General features: G+C 47.6%; 1 protein-coding gene across 1 annotated transcript in view; it reads right to left on the bottom strand.

Moving 5' to 3' along the window:
* Positions 1-16,145, bottom strand: part of CADPS (Ca++-dependent secretion activator) — a 185,117-nt gene that overhangs the window by 75,466 nt on the left and 93,506 nt on the right. The window contains exons 12-13 of the mRNA XM_010573333.1: positions 12,239-12,375; positions 6,779-6,966 (exon numbers count right to left, since the gene is read on the bottom strand). Of these exons, the coding sequence (XP_010571635.1) occupies positions 6,779-6,966; positions 12,239-12,375 (325 nt within the window). The remainder of the gene's footprint in view (positions 1-6,778; positions 6,967-12,238; positions 12,376-16,145) is intronic.

Raw genomic sequence — 16,145 nt, 5'->3', positions numbered from 1 at the left:
AGGTCTCCAGCTCAACTTTGCTATTTGCTATTTGATCTCACGGACAGAAGCACTGAATCCTCCAGCGAGCAGCATTTCTGCAGCAAGGCTAGCCAAAACGCAGCTGAAGGAAATGGATGTTCACACACGCAATCATTATTAGACTGAAGCAGTGATGGGGAACGAGAGGAGAGCAAAAGGGTGAAAAAAAGTTCTGTATGTACATGGTATATACAGATGCACAAAGGACAGAATGGGTTTGGGACTATGAATTTGGGTTAACAAACATAAACGTTTCCATCTGTGTGGAGACACAATTTCATCTGATTCTCTATAGCTCCTGCTCACGGACACTTGAGGTGTATGGCAGAAGTTGTGGGCACAGAGGGAAGCAGAAGGGCAAAAAAGGCAAGAAAAATAAATAAGGAGATTTTTAATTATAAGTAAACAAGTTTAAAATCACTCCTTCTGCTGCAGATTCACTGTGTTGGCTCTAAACTAGTAAATTCCCACTGTAAATATTTCATAGGAAAAGTTTTAAATGCCGCTTTCCTAATCCCCCCTTGTTTTTAAGTTTTAAGCCACAAAAACAACAACATCAACAAAGCAGGTGGTGAAATTAAAAAAAAGGGTTGCAATTTAAACAGCAAAAATTATAGTCCTTGTTTAGCTTAGATGGTTTGTGCAAATTCTGGGGTTAATTATAAATTATAATTAGGACCTGTGATCCTAAGGCCACTGCTTTATTCTACAAGCCCCGCCTCCCCCCATGCCCTTTTCTAATTATACCCAGTGCCCCTAGGGCTAGTTATGCTGCTAAAACAAATATATCAAAATGATTTTTTAACAAAGACTAATATATGAAGCAATAGCATGCATTTGTATGCAATTATAAATATACGCTATAGCTCCAGTGGGTTAATCTCTTTGACATAAGACTGTATGAAATACCATGGCGGCTTATAAATGAAAAGACATACCATCTTTTACACCTTTTATGTTTAACTTGTCTACACTTTTTTTTTACTGGGGAAAATATTGCTTACACGTAGCAAACAGATCTTTGCACGCACTGTGAGCCCTGGCATACAGAGCCAAGGAAAAAAAAACAATGTCAAAAACTGATGCAAATAATTTGATTTTTGAAGTAACAACTCAAATATAAAACACGTGCTGCCTTCAGCTCCCTTGCTGGTTGCCAGGTGCAGCACATATGAGCTATACAGTAAACATCGATGATTAGTGCCTTGGACGGCATGTGTCAGGATAGGCTTTCAAAGGATCCCTCGCAGGAAGACTTGCCTGCGCGAAGTCCCACCGGTTGCACGGGGACCGGCTCTGGGGATGCGGGCAGGATCGCAGCTGCCTGCCTGCTGCCTCCTACCTCTCCCCCAGCAAATCTGACCCCAAAGAGCCCACCTGTTCAGACCCCTCGCAAAAAAGCTCATTCGGCGCTTTTCCCCGGACTCCCCCTTCTCCCGGGAATTCATGCCGTGCGGGAAATGCCCGTTGAAAGCCCTTTGTTCAGCCCGACCCTCCGACCGCTCTCCTGGGCGCTGCCCAAGCCGCCCGCCCGGGATGCTGCAGAGCATGGGAGCCATTTCGTCCTCCCAACTCCTGCGTCCGTTTTGCTTGGGCTCTCCTCCACGCCGCAGCGCCGAGCCAAGTCACGGCTCGTCGCTTCTCATGTGCGATCCACACCCCTGACGTACGGCGGCTGGACCGGATGGTTTCTGAGCACCGCCATCCTACACCCATTGTAGTGAATCACGTCAGCCCGCCGCACGGCGCTGGTTATCTGCTGGTGGCTGGCAACCCAGCGCCCTTCAGCACAGACACCGCATCCCATCCGACAGACGGCCGTAACGCGCGCCCCGTCACCGCCGACTTACCATAGGGTTGGTCGGGACACGGTGCCGGCACCTAACGAGAGGTTACGGCGTTACGCCCTGCCAGATTTTAACCTGCCTGACCGCAGCCGGGGCTAGGCGGCTGAATGAGGCGTGGAAACCAAACACAGAACGCTAGGGAAGCATATGAAGATACTGTGAGGAAGAGTTCATAGGCTTACTACTTCTTTTAAGGGACCAAAACCATCCTGTTCTGTTTTTTTAACTAGCTCTATGGAAACCTTGCCTTTATGTGAAACAGCCAGATATGTAATTAGAATACAATGGAAAAAAATGCAAATATGTTAAGCAGGCTTTTCAGTTCTTCAAGGTTTATGACAGTAACATTATTTCTGCTGGCTTACAGTTGTAAAAAACTAACGAAAGCTAATGGTAATGTTAGCTAATGAAAGAGCTACTTCTTGAAAACAAGCTTGATGCCATAAAATACAGCTTACAGAGGAAAGGGCAAGTCACTAACACACCAAATTAATTAACAGAGAGACTTGTAGCTGCTTGGACCTTGGGTAAATAGTCATTGAACCACTTGCAGAAAATGACGGCGTTCAGTCGTTATTAGACTGGAGGGGATTCAGTCCGGCATCCTGATTTTGATAAGCTCAATGTCTGCTAATACTTAGCATGGACACAATCAATATTTTAGTCTTACTTTTAAAAGTTCGGGATTACCAAGCACAGAAAGAGTCTTTTTTGGTGCCAACTTGAAAGCTTAACAATAAAGTTGTTATATGGCTAAATAAAAAAAAAGGCACAAGCGGAACCAAGGTCACTCCTGAAAGGAGCAGGAACCACTGCTCAAGGTTTAGGCGCTAACTTTGGGCCTGGGAAAGCTGAGCTCAACTTTCTGCTCCGCAACGCCTCTCCCATGCGCAGGCAGGGAAGCAGCGAGGCTCCTCTAACACATCGCTTCTCCGCGTGTCAAACGACGCTGGCAGTACTGTCATAGCCCTCCAACGTGAGGACAGCGACAAACATGGAAGCAGAAGGCAGGGAAAGACCTGGGCCATCATGTAAAACCTTTCATAATTTTACCCCAAATCACGATGTCTTCTCAAAACCATTCCTGCTTCTTGCCTTCGCGAGTTTTTTGGAGGACTATCAATAAAGGCAAGCAAAACCCTCGGTCCTGTAGTGGTGGTACCAAAAGCAGAGAGACATCAATAAATGCACAGCGTGTGTTGTTGGATGTCTGAATAACACTATGCCTTTCTTACCTGTCACATAGGTACATACATCAGAAATCACATCGTCTTTCATAACGGCAGGACTTTACAAAAGGCATCGAGTGATACCTGGTGGACAAAACCTTTTTATCAACTCACTAGTGACCACAAGAGCGAAAAAGCCTCGAGTTCCTCAGTCTTAGTAAAGAGCAAGTACCTGGGTAAGAGCAAGCCATGCAGATATTCAGCAGTCTTTGCCTCTTGCTGGTCCCTGCCCTCCTGACAGCCTGCACCTTACATATTCAGGTGTCTGCAGAAGGTTAAGCTTAGGACAAGCAATTTACATTTAACTCCATTTTTACTTGTAAAAGGATGAAATTAACAGAAAAATTAAGGGGACTGTCATGCAAATAGTCGTGATTTACAGCCTTGGTTTGGAGAGATGATGTCAGGCTTTCCGGGGTCTGAATAAGCTATATGAGCCCAAAGGAGGCGGGGGGGGGAGACCAAACGCTGACACATAATGCAACAGGGCTCCAAAACGTCCCCCAAAATCCCGCTTTGACCATTTCACCTGCTGGGGCCGCAGGGTCGGCTCCGCGCTGGAGGTCCATTTCCACCAGCAGCCGTCCTGCTCCCGTCGCGGCTGCGGCGCGGCAGCCGTGCCGCCGAGGCGGGAGCCGGACAGGCGAGGAGGCATCGTCCCCGCGCTGACGCCTGTCATTCTGTCAGCCTTGACCTTCGGGCTGTCCTCGGCATCCGCACCGCAGCCTGCCCGCACTTCCCCGCTGACTGCGAGCGACTGTTGTCTCGCCGCCTGACCTTACGCAAACACGATACAAACAGACAGCCCACCTCAGCTCCATCACTGTCTGCTGCTAATACAGGAGATTGATAGCCACATGGAATTATCTCCCTGCTCGACCTTCATTACTGGGTGGCATATTCTGACTGACAGCCAACCTCGTTCTGGGGAAAGCTGAACCACCCGTTCAGGTTTTTTTTTAAAGTGAAGGAACTTCCTTTTGTAAAGAAAATCAACACTTTCTCAGTTTTGACAGAAGAAGAAGCCTTTGTTAAACAGAAGAATGTCTCGTAACTCGAATCTTTCCCAGAGCACCGTGCATACCAATAACGACGCAATACACGGCTGCTCCAAGATGCTTCATCGGACGCCGTGCCAGGTCCCAGGGCAGGCGTGCTCCCGCCTTAGCAAATTTTACACGGAAAGTTTCCAGCTCTGCCATGAGCTATAGGTTTCCTGGGGAGCGCACGGCCAGCCCTAAGGCAACGAGCAACGTATGGATGCAGCAGGTGGGAGGAAGGGACGTAGCTAAAGCGAACCCGGCTTTACACACGTCGCAACTGCCAGTAAGGACTTCATGGGTAAATATTGGCTTTCTGTCGCTCTCTGCCAGCCAGCTCGCAAATGCATGATGCATGTGGCCTAAACAGCTTTCAGAAAAGAAATTGTGACTCTTCCACCCAGATATTCAGATTTCTGATGTAGACACGAAAGATACAGAGTCATGTTTTCTCCCAGACCCCCTGCGGTCCTTTTTTTGTGACCTCCCGATAGCAGAGGCCAGAAACCGCACCCCGCAGCCTCCGCACCAGGCTCCCGGGCGTTACGCCGAGCGTGCCCTCGGTGAGAAAGCGCAACGCCGCAGGCTCGCAGCTCTAGCACAGAGCCTCCCGTAATCCCCAGGTAACGGAGAGACGGCAGCCACCAAGAAGGAATGTGAACCTTCAGCCTTCTGATGTGAAGTCAACCATCAGCTAAAGACAGCTAAGTCATAGCAAAACATCTAATTCCTTTCTTGGAATATTTTAAATGAATTATTTGAATAGCCTGTCCGTGGCCGAGTTGCCCGTTTGGCAGTGCCCAGCAGTGTCCCAGCACGGCGCAGCAGCCGCACGCAGCCCTGGGCAGCTCTGCAGGCATGGGACTGGGGTCTACACACCACTCGGGTTTTAAACAAGACGTTTTCCTAAGCCCACAACTCTCCAGCCTCACGGGGAGGGAATGGCGGGGTGTCACCTTGGCCAGTACCGTCAGATACCTCCTGATGAAGAGGAGGCTCCAGCTCTGGCTCTGCTGGGCCCTGTGCAGAGGTACATGGGGTAGCCGTGACTGGCATCCAACCTCCTCTCTGTTTTGGGCCAAATGGCCTTTGAACCAGGTCCTGCCCCACAGGAGACTCCTGCCTATGGAAAAGGGGCGATGGGGGCAGCCAGCTTCACCTGCCCGGTCCCATCCCCTACACGCCGTGTGAGCCATCTCCTAAACGCCCGCCTAAAAAACTCAAGGACCTGACCCGCTACGGGATATGGGTGCCCAAATCCCATCCAACTCCCAGGAGAGTGTCAGACCCGAATGCTGGTGCCGCAGTGGGTCTCCCAGTGCCGCAGGGGCGCAAACTGCCCAGTGTGCTCAGTGACCGAGGAGCCCGGTGCCCTGTACAACGCACTTCTGTGCACTGCGCGCTTTCACTTACCTTTTCGGCTCTGGATTCGGCTGGGATTTGGAATCTTTCCTTTTTTTGGACTCCTTTTTGGAATCCTTTTTTGTCTCCGCTTCAGCGGCAGAGGCATGAGACACTTTGCCCCCCTCGCCTTCTGCGCTTGGCTGGGACCCACCAAGTAATTCTGCCATGAGTTGGCTTTGGGGAGTGATTGAAACGCGGGGGGCAAGGCCAGCAGCAAAAGTGAAAGAAACAAGAAGAAAGCATGAAAAAACTCAAAATAAAACAAAAGGAAACTAAACTGAAAGGAAACAACTGAAATCAAGTAACAATTGGCAAAGAAGGAACGAACGAGCAAAAGAAAGTCAGAACTAAAAAAGAAACTAAGGAAGCAAAAACTCGGTTTCCATGACAAGATGTATGAAAGTAACTGCAAAAGCAAGCGGCAGCCTTGCAACGTGAAACCTGGGCAATGCGTGTCATAATTCAGGATGGTATTTACCAGAGGGTTTATGAAAACACGTAATTATTTTATAACATTCCTTTCTTCAGCAGCATATGCAGGATAGAGAGGGGTATCTCCAAGTATATAATACAACTTAACAGAAAAAAAGCAGAGAAAGAAGCTGCAATAGATGCTACCGCTGTCAACAAAATAAAGAGAAAAGCAAAAAGCACAGCTCCAGTTCCTCCCATCAAAGGTTTGCCACATTTGAGAGAAAGGAATGGGCTACTTCCGAAATTGAAATTGCTTTGCAACAGCAGCAAGATAAAATTTTCAGTTATGCCTAAGCAGTTTCCGAACTGACGTCACGTGGACTTTAAATGAGACATGGGTGCCCGAGGGCTTAAAGCCCTTCTGAACACTGAGGTTTGATACTGCTGAAAATTTCACTGCTGCAACTTGTCAGATCCTCTCGCAGAGCAATTAAATCAGCACCGCATATTGTTTGCTTCTATTTATTCAACCCCTGACAGTCACATGTACTTCAACCCTATCTTGTCCAGAACTGCATCTAGCAGGTGCCTGGGCAAGAAAGTTAAAACCCCTTATTTCTGGATCCTCTACGTGCATTTTTATTGCTTACATTAAACAAGCAACGAAACAAACAAACAAACAGACTATGCCACTAGAAGCGCTGCTGCCAAACATCCACTGTGAAAACAAATTGGGGACTGTTGTGCATTATCCAAGGAAACCTATATTTGACAAAGTCATCCCTTGCTGGCAGGGAACCGCTAGCCAAGAAGAATTCCTTACCTGTTGCCATGAACATGTGATGCGCAAAAGGCAAAGCTGTAGTGAAGTAAGGTGGGGTCAATCATAGCTCCGTTTTCTGCGCGCTCTAGCAAATCTCTGAGGTAGCAGAGATGTCTGTGACAGCCTCTCACTCCATTACGTGCACAATACTCATCTAGCACAAAGACCTGGCCAGGACTAAACCAGCCCTGTTTAGAAATAAAGAGACTTGATTTTAAATATAAGTTATTAAATACAAAGGCTATCAGATTTGGAGGTGTAGTGGTCAACTGTTCTAATAAAAGAAATACAAACCTAAGGCTATGTTAAGGAAAAAGGAGAGAGGTCACTCTTAAACAATACAGTCTGCATATCATCACCCAAACACAGCATATACTCAGTGCAACTGTTAACAAAAACATATTATGCTACCATTAAAGGGAAATGTCATTTAAAATGCTGAAAAGTTAGGCCAGTTCATGTCAGTGCCTAGCAAAAAAAAGACAAAAAAAAAGACAAAAAAAAAAAAGACTTACACCTTTAAGAGATGACAAAGGTTTGGTTATTTAAACAGCGTGAAACAGTAATCTCATTTCGGGGATGGGATTGTACATTCGGCCAGGAGCAAGAAGACTGATCTGGGGGAGAGCATGGAGGATTACACTGAATAATGACTTCTCTTGCATCTGGCAGGTAGGAACGTCCTGCAGACGGAGGAAGGCAGCTCCGCAGTATCAGAAAGGGACGTTTCCCATCATCCTTATTGCGTACCGCTGGCAACGCGCTCTGCCATCGCCCACCTCCTCGGCACTGAAGCAAAGGGAAGCTCTGCTCACGAGCAGGGTTTCTTTACGCATCCAGAAACCTCAGACTATTTCTGTCTGTCAGTCCTGAGGGCCTGGTGACACACAGCTTGTGGTGCAATGTCTGGGCTCCCGAGGAGGACGCCCTTCACCGCGAGAACGTCCCGGGACAGCCGAAGCGAAGCGCGCCTCTGCCTTCGGGGAAGGCGCTAGTGAGAACAAGAATATTCTTGTAGATTGCTTTTCGAAATGCTGCAAAACCGTCAATATTTACATGGAAATTTGGGTGCTAAACAATTGCTAAGACGCAGCTCTGGAATGCATCAAGCTGCAAAATCTTTCATCGTTTAATTGAAAAGTTCCTGCAGCGGGCGGGAGAGTAGTTGAGGCAGAGCACTGCCCCTATAGGCAACTTCTTTGCCACCCCATCTGTTACCCCAAATGCTACATCTTAGAAACAACACTGCTGTGAAAGATTAAAATATATTTTCTACCACTCAGATGACACCAAATCTTTTCTAGATGCCAAAATAGCTGCTTTGAAAAGAGTTGAAGAAATATCAATTAAGAGCTCAAAGACATAGAGAAGGATTTGCTCATCCTTATTGGGCCAACTCCAAAACAGATTGAGAAAAGAATTAAAATAATGAGGGGAAAATGATAGATATAGGGAGTAGCTACAGTGCTGGGATCACTAGAAGTGCACATTTCAAAATGAAGACACAGAACAATGCAGATGGGACGGCACTCTGGAAGGCTATTTTTTGGGAGGGGTATATTTGCCTTCACCGCTTCTAACGGTATTTTTGTTTGCTTTTTGGTTGGTGGTATTACGCTTGATTCTGGACTTCTTCACCTTGCCTGTTTGTTACATCCTTGGACCGTCTCTTCACCTTGCCTCTCTTCACACAAGTTTTTGGTGATCAGGCATGGTAAAAATATAGAAATGCCATGATTGCTCTGCGATAGAAGGATGTGTGCATTTGGTTACTGGGGTGGAAATGCAGTTGAAATTGTTATATTCACCTAATCCATATGAAGGACTCAGTCCTCCCTGTGGAGTGAAATCTTGGCCCTGGTGACATCAAGGGGAAGGCTGGCGCTAATTTCACTGGAGCCAAGTATCAAGCCCAGAGTTTGGGGCAAAGAAAGCAGGAGGCTGGGCGCAGTGATCCAGAGCACCCCACGCTGCTCCCCCACACCGGGGTCTGAGAAGTGCTGGTCCTCAGGCGGACAGAAAGGATGAGGGCAAACACTCAAGATCGCTGCCACGGCTCAAAGATGGGAAGCGCAAGCAGAAGCTCAGAGGTTCAGTGACGAGCCTCGTACCTTATGAGAGCACAGGGAAGCAGACTATGGGTGGAGAGATCCAGAGCCCAGGAGGACCAGGCGGTCTTCTTTTGCGTGGCAGAGGTAGGAGATAAAAAACCTGCTGCTGAACGGGGCTCCAAAGGAGCAGTAAATGCTGCTCCCCACAGCCCCAGAAAAAATCTCAGGTTTGATGGAAGGCAGTATTCAGACAAATCCCTCACATCTTCAGGCAGATCCCGGCTCTTGGTTAAGATTTGCCTGGTGCAACCAGCTAACAACCAGCCAGTCTGGCAAATGCAGCTGACAGCGATGACGCACACCAGGCACCTCTCTCCCCAAGGCAGCTAGGTGTAGCTCAGTGTGGTCTCCTGATGGTCTTCACTGGCATGAGGAAACCTGGAGGGGACAATGGAGGAAGGCCGCAGAGCAGAGGGAGCTCGACTGACCGTGTTCAACAAGCTGAACTGCACCGAGAAGGGGACACGTGTCCCGAGCACCAGCAGAAAATGCAACAGGAGCTTTGGAGCCGGGTAAAGCAAGGCTTGGTCAGGGCTGGTGAAACACAGGCAATTTTACTAATGGCAAATGCAGCTTTTGTGAAAGCCAGAATTTTTGAGGGATAATTTTCACTTTTCAGTAGCTAAATTTTCCCATTTACCATAGGAAAACCAAAAGAATTTCATTTTGGTGGCCTGCTTCATGGGCCTTTTAATCTGACTCCTTCACATCATCTCAGCTAGGCTGGGCACTCTGGAAGACCACCTTTCCTCGGCACACGCCGTGCTGTGTTATGTGAATCCCACGAATGCTGACACATCATGGGCAATACAGCTCCGGCAGGGATCCGGCTGCACGAGCTGGATGCTGGCAGTGGGTTGGGAAGTCTTGGGAAGAGCTGAAGGGCAGTCTCAGAAACAACACACGTGTCCAAGCAGGAAGGAATGAAGACTCATGCGTGTGTGGGGTCCACACTAAGCTGGAAGAGCTGTATACTCTTCCCAAAAGCCCAGGAAGAGCTGTAAAAGCGACTGTGCTACCGGTTTACCGGATGACGGGCAGGAGCCCTCAGCAAGCTCTGCAGACAACGCTCTTCCCCTTCCCCAGCACGGTGCTCTCTGCCAGCAAACATCACTTCTGCCGTAGCTGAGATTAGTCAGCCAGCCTGTTTGTTTTCATAGGGATGCCTGGCTCAGCCAGCGAGTGGGCTCTCAGTAATGTTGTTTAACCTGGTTCCGCGGAAAGGAGGCGACGCTGAGTTATCCTCCGTGTCAGGGTGAGCCACTGCGTCTGGGTAAGTCTTCCCTGGCACCTCCACGTCCACACTTGAAAACAAGAAGAGGTGTGACGAGGAAAAACTCTGCGGGACCTTGCATGGGAATGTCCTGTAGGAAGAATAACAATTGCCCAGCGGCACACAGAGCGGACAGAGCAGGCTTACCACGGGCTCACAGCTCCTCCAGGCAAGCCAGTGCAGTGGTATCACCAACGTCCCACAGACATATCAAGAGCAATGGGAGCTCTTTGCAGTTGAACTCAGATTTTGAGGTCAGTCTGTTTTTTTACACCATAATCGGGACAAAACCATATTAGGATAAGTAAAGAAGCATGTGAAATCCAAGCATAGGTGAACACAGGCCATTATTCTCTTCTTTATAACACTCTGCAATGGGTGACTTGAAAGAAGACGGTTAATTGGTGATGCTCTGCTGCGAAGAGGCACAAGTCTTGGTGCTGAGGGGAGCTCCACCAGGCCAGTAGCTTCTAGCAAGGGCCTAAACATCTCAATAACAAGCAGAAGTGCGGCTGGTGGGTTTCTTGAAGAGAAACATCGTTAATCATTTTCAGTGATAGCCTTGCACCTTGCCATGAATTTAATTCAACGGCCACAGCTCTCTCACCAGGCCCGAGACTGCACAGAGACAAACCAGCTGCAAGCCAACCTGTCAGACATGCATGGATGGGGATGGTCTTTCTAGGGTCAGCCATGCGTGGGGAGCAGAAGCTGCATGCCAAATTCACTGCCTGCCAGAGCAAAGACCTCGATGGAACCGGGTGAGAAACCTGCTGCAGGTCTGACAATGCTCCCACCAAGCCTACTTGTACCACTTGGGTATCTGCGAGTAAAGTGCACGCTGCTGCCTTCCCCCAGCCCATCCTTACCTCCGGGGACGTCCACAACCGTTCCTCCTAGCTCTGCCTCTCATCAGGAAGGTGACAACTCACTACCGCTAATGGCATTTACTGGATCTTAGCCTTTCTGAGGAGATCAGCCCTTGCGTGCCGTGCAAGGAGCAGAGGAGGTGAGAGGAGCACCGTCGTGGAGGGGGATGCGGAGGACAGGATTTGAGACCGACGGCCTCACTGCCAACTGCTCAGTTGTGTTCCCGGGTTGCTGCTTTTAACAGCAAGCCACTCAAGAGCTCCAGTTCCAGCGACTGCACAGCTGGCAAGAGATGAAGGCTATCGGCACGGGGTGGTCCTGTTGCTGCAGAAGCCCATGAGGACACCCCAGAGAGGAGGTTTCTGTGCAGCACTGGGAGGGCTACAGGTCAGGATCTGTCCCATGCCATGTTCAGGACAGGACCTCCACTTCAGGCCCCTCTAGAAAGGCTTCATCCTGCTGTTTTCTTGAAAACTAAGAGCCTCTTCACCCTCCTCACTCAAACTGCTAAAAATTAATTATTCAAGTTGGATGGCTAAAGGTTATTTGTCATTTAAAACCTCACAGTACCTAAGAGCCCCCAAGCACTGCACCCCAAAGGCTACAAGCTGTCCTGGAGCATCTCAGTGCCACTGTCCCATAGCCCGTGTTACACAGCAGCGGGCTGAGAGCTGCAACCTGCGCTCCTGAAAATAATCAGGATGGGCATGCGACTACATGAGCAGGGACAGACTGCAGCGTGACTGCAGTTATCCACCTCGTCCCATCTGTTACCTGCTTGGGGTCCCTGCTCATATACAGACACAAAGCTGGGCCACAGTTATTCCTGGTGGGACTCCATTGACATGGGAGGTGGTACCAGACCGTTATCCTTGCCCTGTTCTTTCATCCAGAAGACTCTGGAAGGCAGTGCGGGAGGCTGCAAAACACTGCTCTCTACTTCACATCCCCACACTGGAGTTTGTCTTTGCAGGAAGAAACATTTTAAGCATTGCAAACAGAAATGATAAAGACAGTGCAACTGGAGAAGAACAGCAGTCAGTTCACTGCAGGTAGCCTCTCAAAAGAAAATACCTCTGGGCCAAATTCAAACCTGGTGTAAACAGAAGTCAATCTTCCAGCAACAGGGGGATTAGCCCCCACTCGCACTAGCTTTGACTTTGCTGCTTGATGTTTATATCACTAGAGACCAAAGAATATACTTGCCAGACAAGAATAGGAATCATTAAGTCTGTGGTCCAAAGTGAGGCGCTGAACCATCTCAAAGAGTGAAGCGTGGTCAAAGTTACAGGGATTGGAAGAGATAAATTCATCCATGCCATGCTTTTGAGCTCTATCTGCATCTGTTCATTTATACATATAGAGAAAGACACCATTTAGAGAGATATAAGACATTTTAGTTGACAAATACAACAGAAAAAAATATACAGTATGAAGCATGAAAGCTAAGTATCTCCTCTTCCCTACATTGCCATTAACTTTTCTCTTTGCAGGCTATACAGTACACTTTTCACCTCCCATTGTCAACTTGCATCAGTTATGGACTATCTTATTGCATTTAGGCAAAAGGTTTTAGAATTAACATCTTCTCAACTGCTCATTATAGTGCATTTACTCTGTACTTAAAACCAGAACACAAACCCAAGAACTTACTCTGTATCTTACAATACGCTACCAGTTAACAGAATTTTGGCTCACGTAAGTAAATTAGCTCCTATTTAGATAGTTGCGGTTGGTTATAATAGATTCTGCCATTCTAATGAAGTTACAGCTGTAGCATTTTTCTCTACATTTACTAGGTTTTCTAGGTATCAGACCAGTTATGTTGTTCTTTATCCAAATGCCAATGTTTGTCTCCCCACGGCAATTTTTTTCCTAATGGCAACTTTAAATGCTACCTCGCCGAAATAAAAAGATGCTCTTTTAAGCATCGCTAAGAAGTTAAATAGATATGTAGTTTGTTGTCACTGAGGCAGTAACCCGATGGTGCAACGGAGCTGCCAGTCATCCCGACAGAGGGACTGAATTTCCTCTGCCTGGATTACGAGCTGCCATTTTTGGGTGAATTAACAGCCTCAACGTATTCACACTTCTCTGCTTTGGGTGACGTTTACAGGCACTAACTCCTAGGGCTAATTAATTAATCTCAACATGGTTAACTAAAAATACACCGAATTCAGCAGTTGAAATGAAGCCGCCAAGCCGGCCTGGGTGCGGCCAGCCGGGACCCCGCTGGGAGCAGGCTTTGTTCTACCAGCGGCCGGGGAATTAAAGGACACCTTTCACTCGGTTTTGTCCGTGCTCAGCTTCCTACTATATGGGTTCTTGCCAAATCCTTGACAAAGAAAATAGGATTTAAATCCTTCCCCTGTTTATAGCCTCCTAGGGGAACTGGGTGGCCTTGGAACAATGTGGCTGAAAGGACACAAAAATGCAGGTTTCCGCAATAGTAGTATATGGTAACTGTATTTGTTTTAAAACAAAATCCCTCTTTACCAGAAAAAACAAAAATCCTTAATAAAATAAATAAATAAATAAATAAAAAGAGCTTTAAATGATAATGAGACAGTGTTTTTTTATACATGTTTTACTATTTAATATTAAGCTGTGAAGGATGGATGTCTTCCTAAATACCTCGTTCCTGCCTGTGCTCTCAGATATTACTGATTGTTGGAAGCAATCTTTACATTTTCTGTATAGTCTGTTGTTAGCTATACACAAACTATATAAATAACATCACCCACTGGAAAGAAATCAGACAAATTAAAATGTGTAACATTTCAATTAGCTGCTAGCAATACTTAATTCAGCAGTGGCTGGCAATTTTTCTCACTAAAACCCCGCTGAATAACCACTGATTTTTTTCCTGCAGCTGGTTAATTTTTGAGGGTCCGCTCCCCTGTTTCGCGCCGGCTCCTGCTGCGTCCCCCCCTCCCCGGTCCCAAATCCCCCCTTCTGCCTCCGCCGGCGGCTCGGGGACAGAAGAAGCTGCCGCCGGTGCTGAGCGACGTGGCAGCACGAGGGCTGGCTCGGGGGGACGGGGGACAACCTCCCCGAGGAGGGCATCACCTCCACGGCACCTCTCCGGCATCCTTGGGCATGGGATGCGAAGCCCACCCAGCCCCGGGGCTCGCGGCACGGGCCGGCTCCTGTCTGTTTTGACAGCTTTCTGCCCCATCGTCTCTGTCCCTTTGGGCCAAGATCGATTTGATTGCATTCACTCCCAAAGAGTTTGCCTGTGCTGTTTTCAATTCCATCCCTTAGTGCCCGCAAAATGTTTTAACAGATATTATCAGACTATTTTTAATGGCTTGCTGCTCTGCCCGGCTCCGCGGAGTTGACTGCAAGCTGACAAATTGGCTGGAGGCCTTCATTTGCCAGCTTTGCTCAGAGATTTTATTACTTTTCAATTAGGAGCCCTGATACACTGTCAATCCTCCTGCTCAGCCAACGAGGCTCTGAGAGCTGAGTAAATCAGCTGGAAATTTGAAGAGTCCTCTAGCCCTTTAGCTGGTGAACTTTTTTGAGCATATGTGCTAGAAAGCATGTTTGAAACGAGTATTTTTTACTCCAGACTAAAAAGCTTTTCCCCACTTTGACGTTCTCTGAGGAAGGTGGGCACAGAATGGACCTTTGGTTGGTGTGAAGTGACTGAAGCTCTGCTGGCTTCCACGGAGCTGAGGGTCCGTCCCGGGCTTTTTAAGGTCTCCCTGCCCAAGGCAGGCGCACAGACAGTTCCCCGCCAAGCGTGAGAACAGACGCTGTGATTGAACAGCCTTCACCACTGTCCGTAATCAGGGGCAATTTTACTTCCATTAATCACTTTGAAGCCGCACTTTACTGAGCATCCCGTTGGGTGCCTGCTCCAAAGCCCACTTGCCCCAAATCTCCCCACCTCAGAACAAGCACCCCAAGAGAGAGGTATCAGACATGGCACTGCACCAGCTCAAGTGACCAGAAAAGTATAAGCTGCTCGGTCAGTGCTTTAAAATGGGATTTCTGGCATGGGAAGGAAGATGACCAGCCACAGCTCTCCCTCCAGCAGCCCAGCACCGCAGTTTTGGGATGAGCAAACCATTTTGCATCGGCAGAGCTGCAGGGCTGGGTGGGTGCACGTCGTCCACCCAGGGGATAAAGCTGGCGTGGTGTGAACCGGAGACGTCTCTGGAGAATGGTAACACACCCGTGCATTTCTCTTAAATGGAATCTCTGCTCTGGGCCAGATGCTTAAAATTGTTAAGAATAACTAGGAGCAGGTTAAAAAAGGACAATCCTACACTGAACTTGCCTTCCCTTAATTAGAAAATAAATACCCCATGCAGCTTGCAATTTATTTTTTGCATTCTGATTTTGCCAATGGACTTGCTTTTAAAAATGAAATTTAGGAACCAAATTATACCAGAAGCATTAAACTTCCTAGGCAATACAAAAAGAAAAGGATAGATCTAAATATATTATTACTCCGCTCCAGCCGGCTGACCTGCGATTTAAAATAATGCCAACATCTGCATATGAAATAAGTTTTATGTGTAATCTATCCTCTTTTAAAATGGCTTGTACAGTTTGAATGAGATTTTAAACAAAGTACAAAATGAGAATGGCTAATATTCACACCCAAACTGTACAGCTAATTTGTAAGTACTTTAAATTAATTGTTTCAGTCAAATACGGTTGCTTTTTTGACCCTGCTCTGTTATTCTAGCCAAAAAGAAAGGAGAAACCAAAGAAAGAAAGTTATATGATGCTCCAGTAATTTACAATCCCTTCCTAAGGTGCCGTGCCAAGCTCGCTGGTGCTTCTTTGTTCGGGGCCCCAGCCAAACTGCTGCTGCAGGCCCACAAAAGTTATCTTACATATTTAGACAAGCTGCACACAACTGCAGCTGAAAGGTGTTCGATGGTGGTCTCGGAAGGCAGGCTGTCAGCGGAGGGAAATGGGCAGCACGCACTCCACGAACCTTTCTGCTGGAAAACTGCAGACTCTGGCCTTTTATATTACACTTGGTCACCTACATTATGGTCTTTTTTTAATACTGCCAGGTTTATTTTGTTCATTTTTATCCGGTTTGCATTTTATACTGACTCCATTAACTAGCCCCCTGTCACACACACAC

This window comes from Haliaeetus leucocephalus, unplaced genomic scaffold (genome assembly GCF_000737465.1).
Source record: "Haliaeetus leucocephalus isolate CR32 unplaced genomic scaffold, Haliaeetus_leucocephalus-4.0 Scaffold2, whole genome shotgun sequence".
NCBI classification, from domain to species: Eukaryota; Metazoa; Chordata; class Aves; order Accipitriformes; family Accipitridae; genus Haliaeetus; species Haliaeetus leucocephalus.
This window is presented reverse-complemented; position numbering and strand designations above follow the sequence as displayed.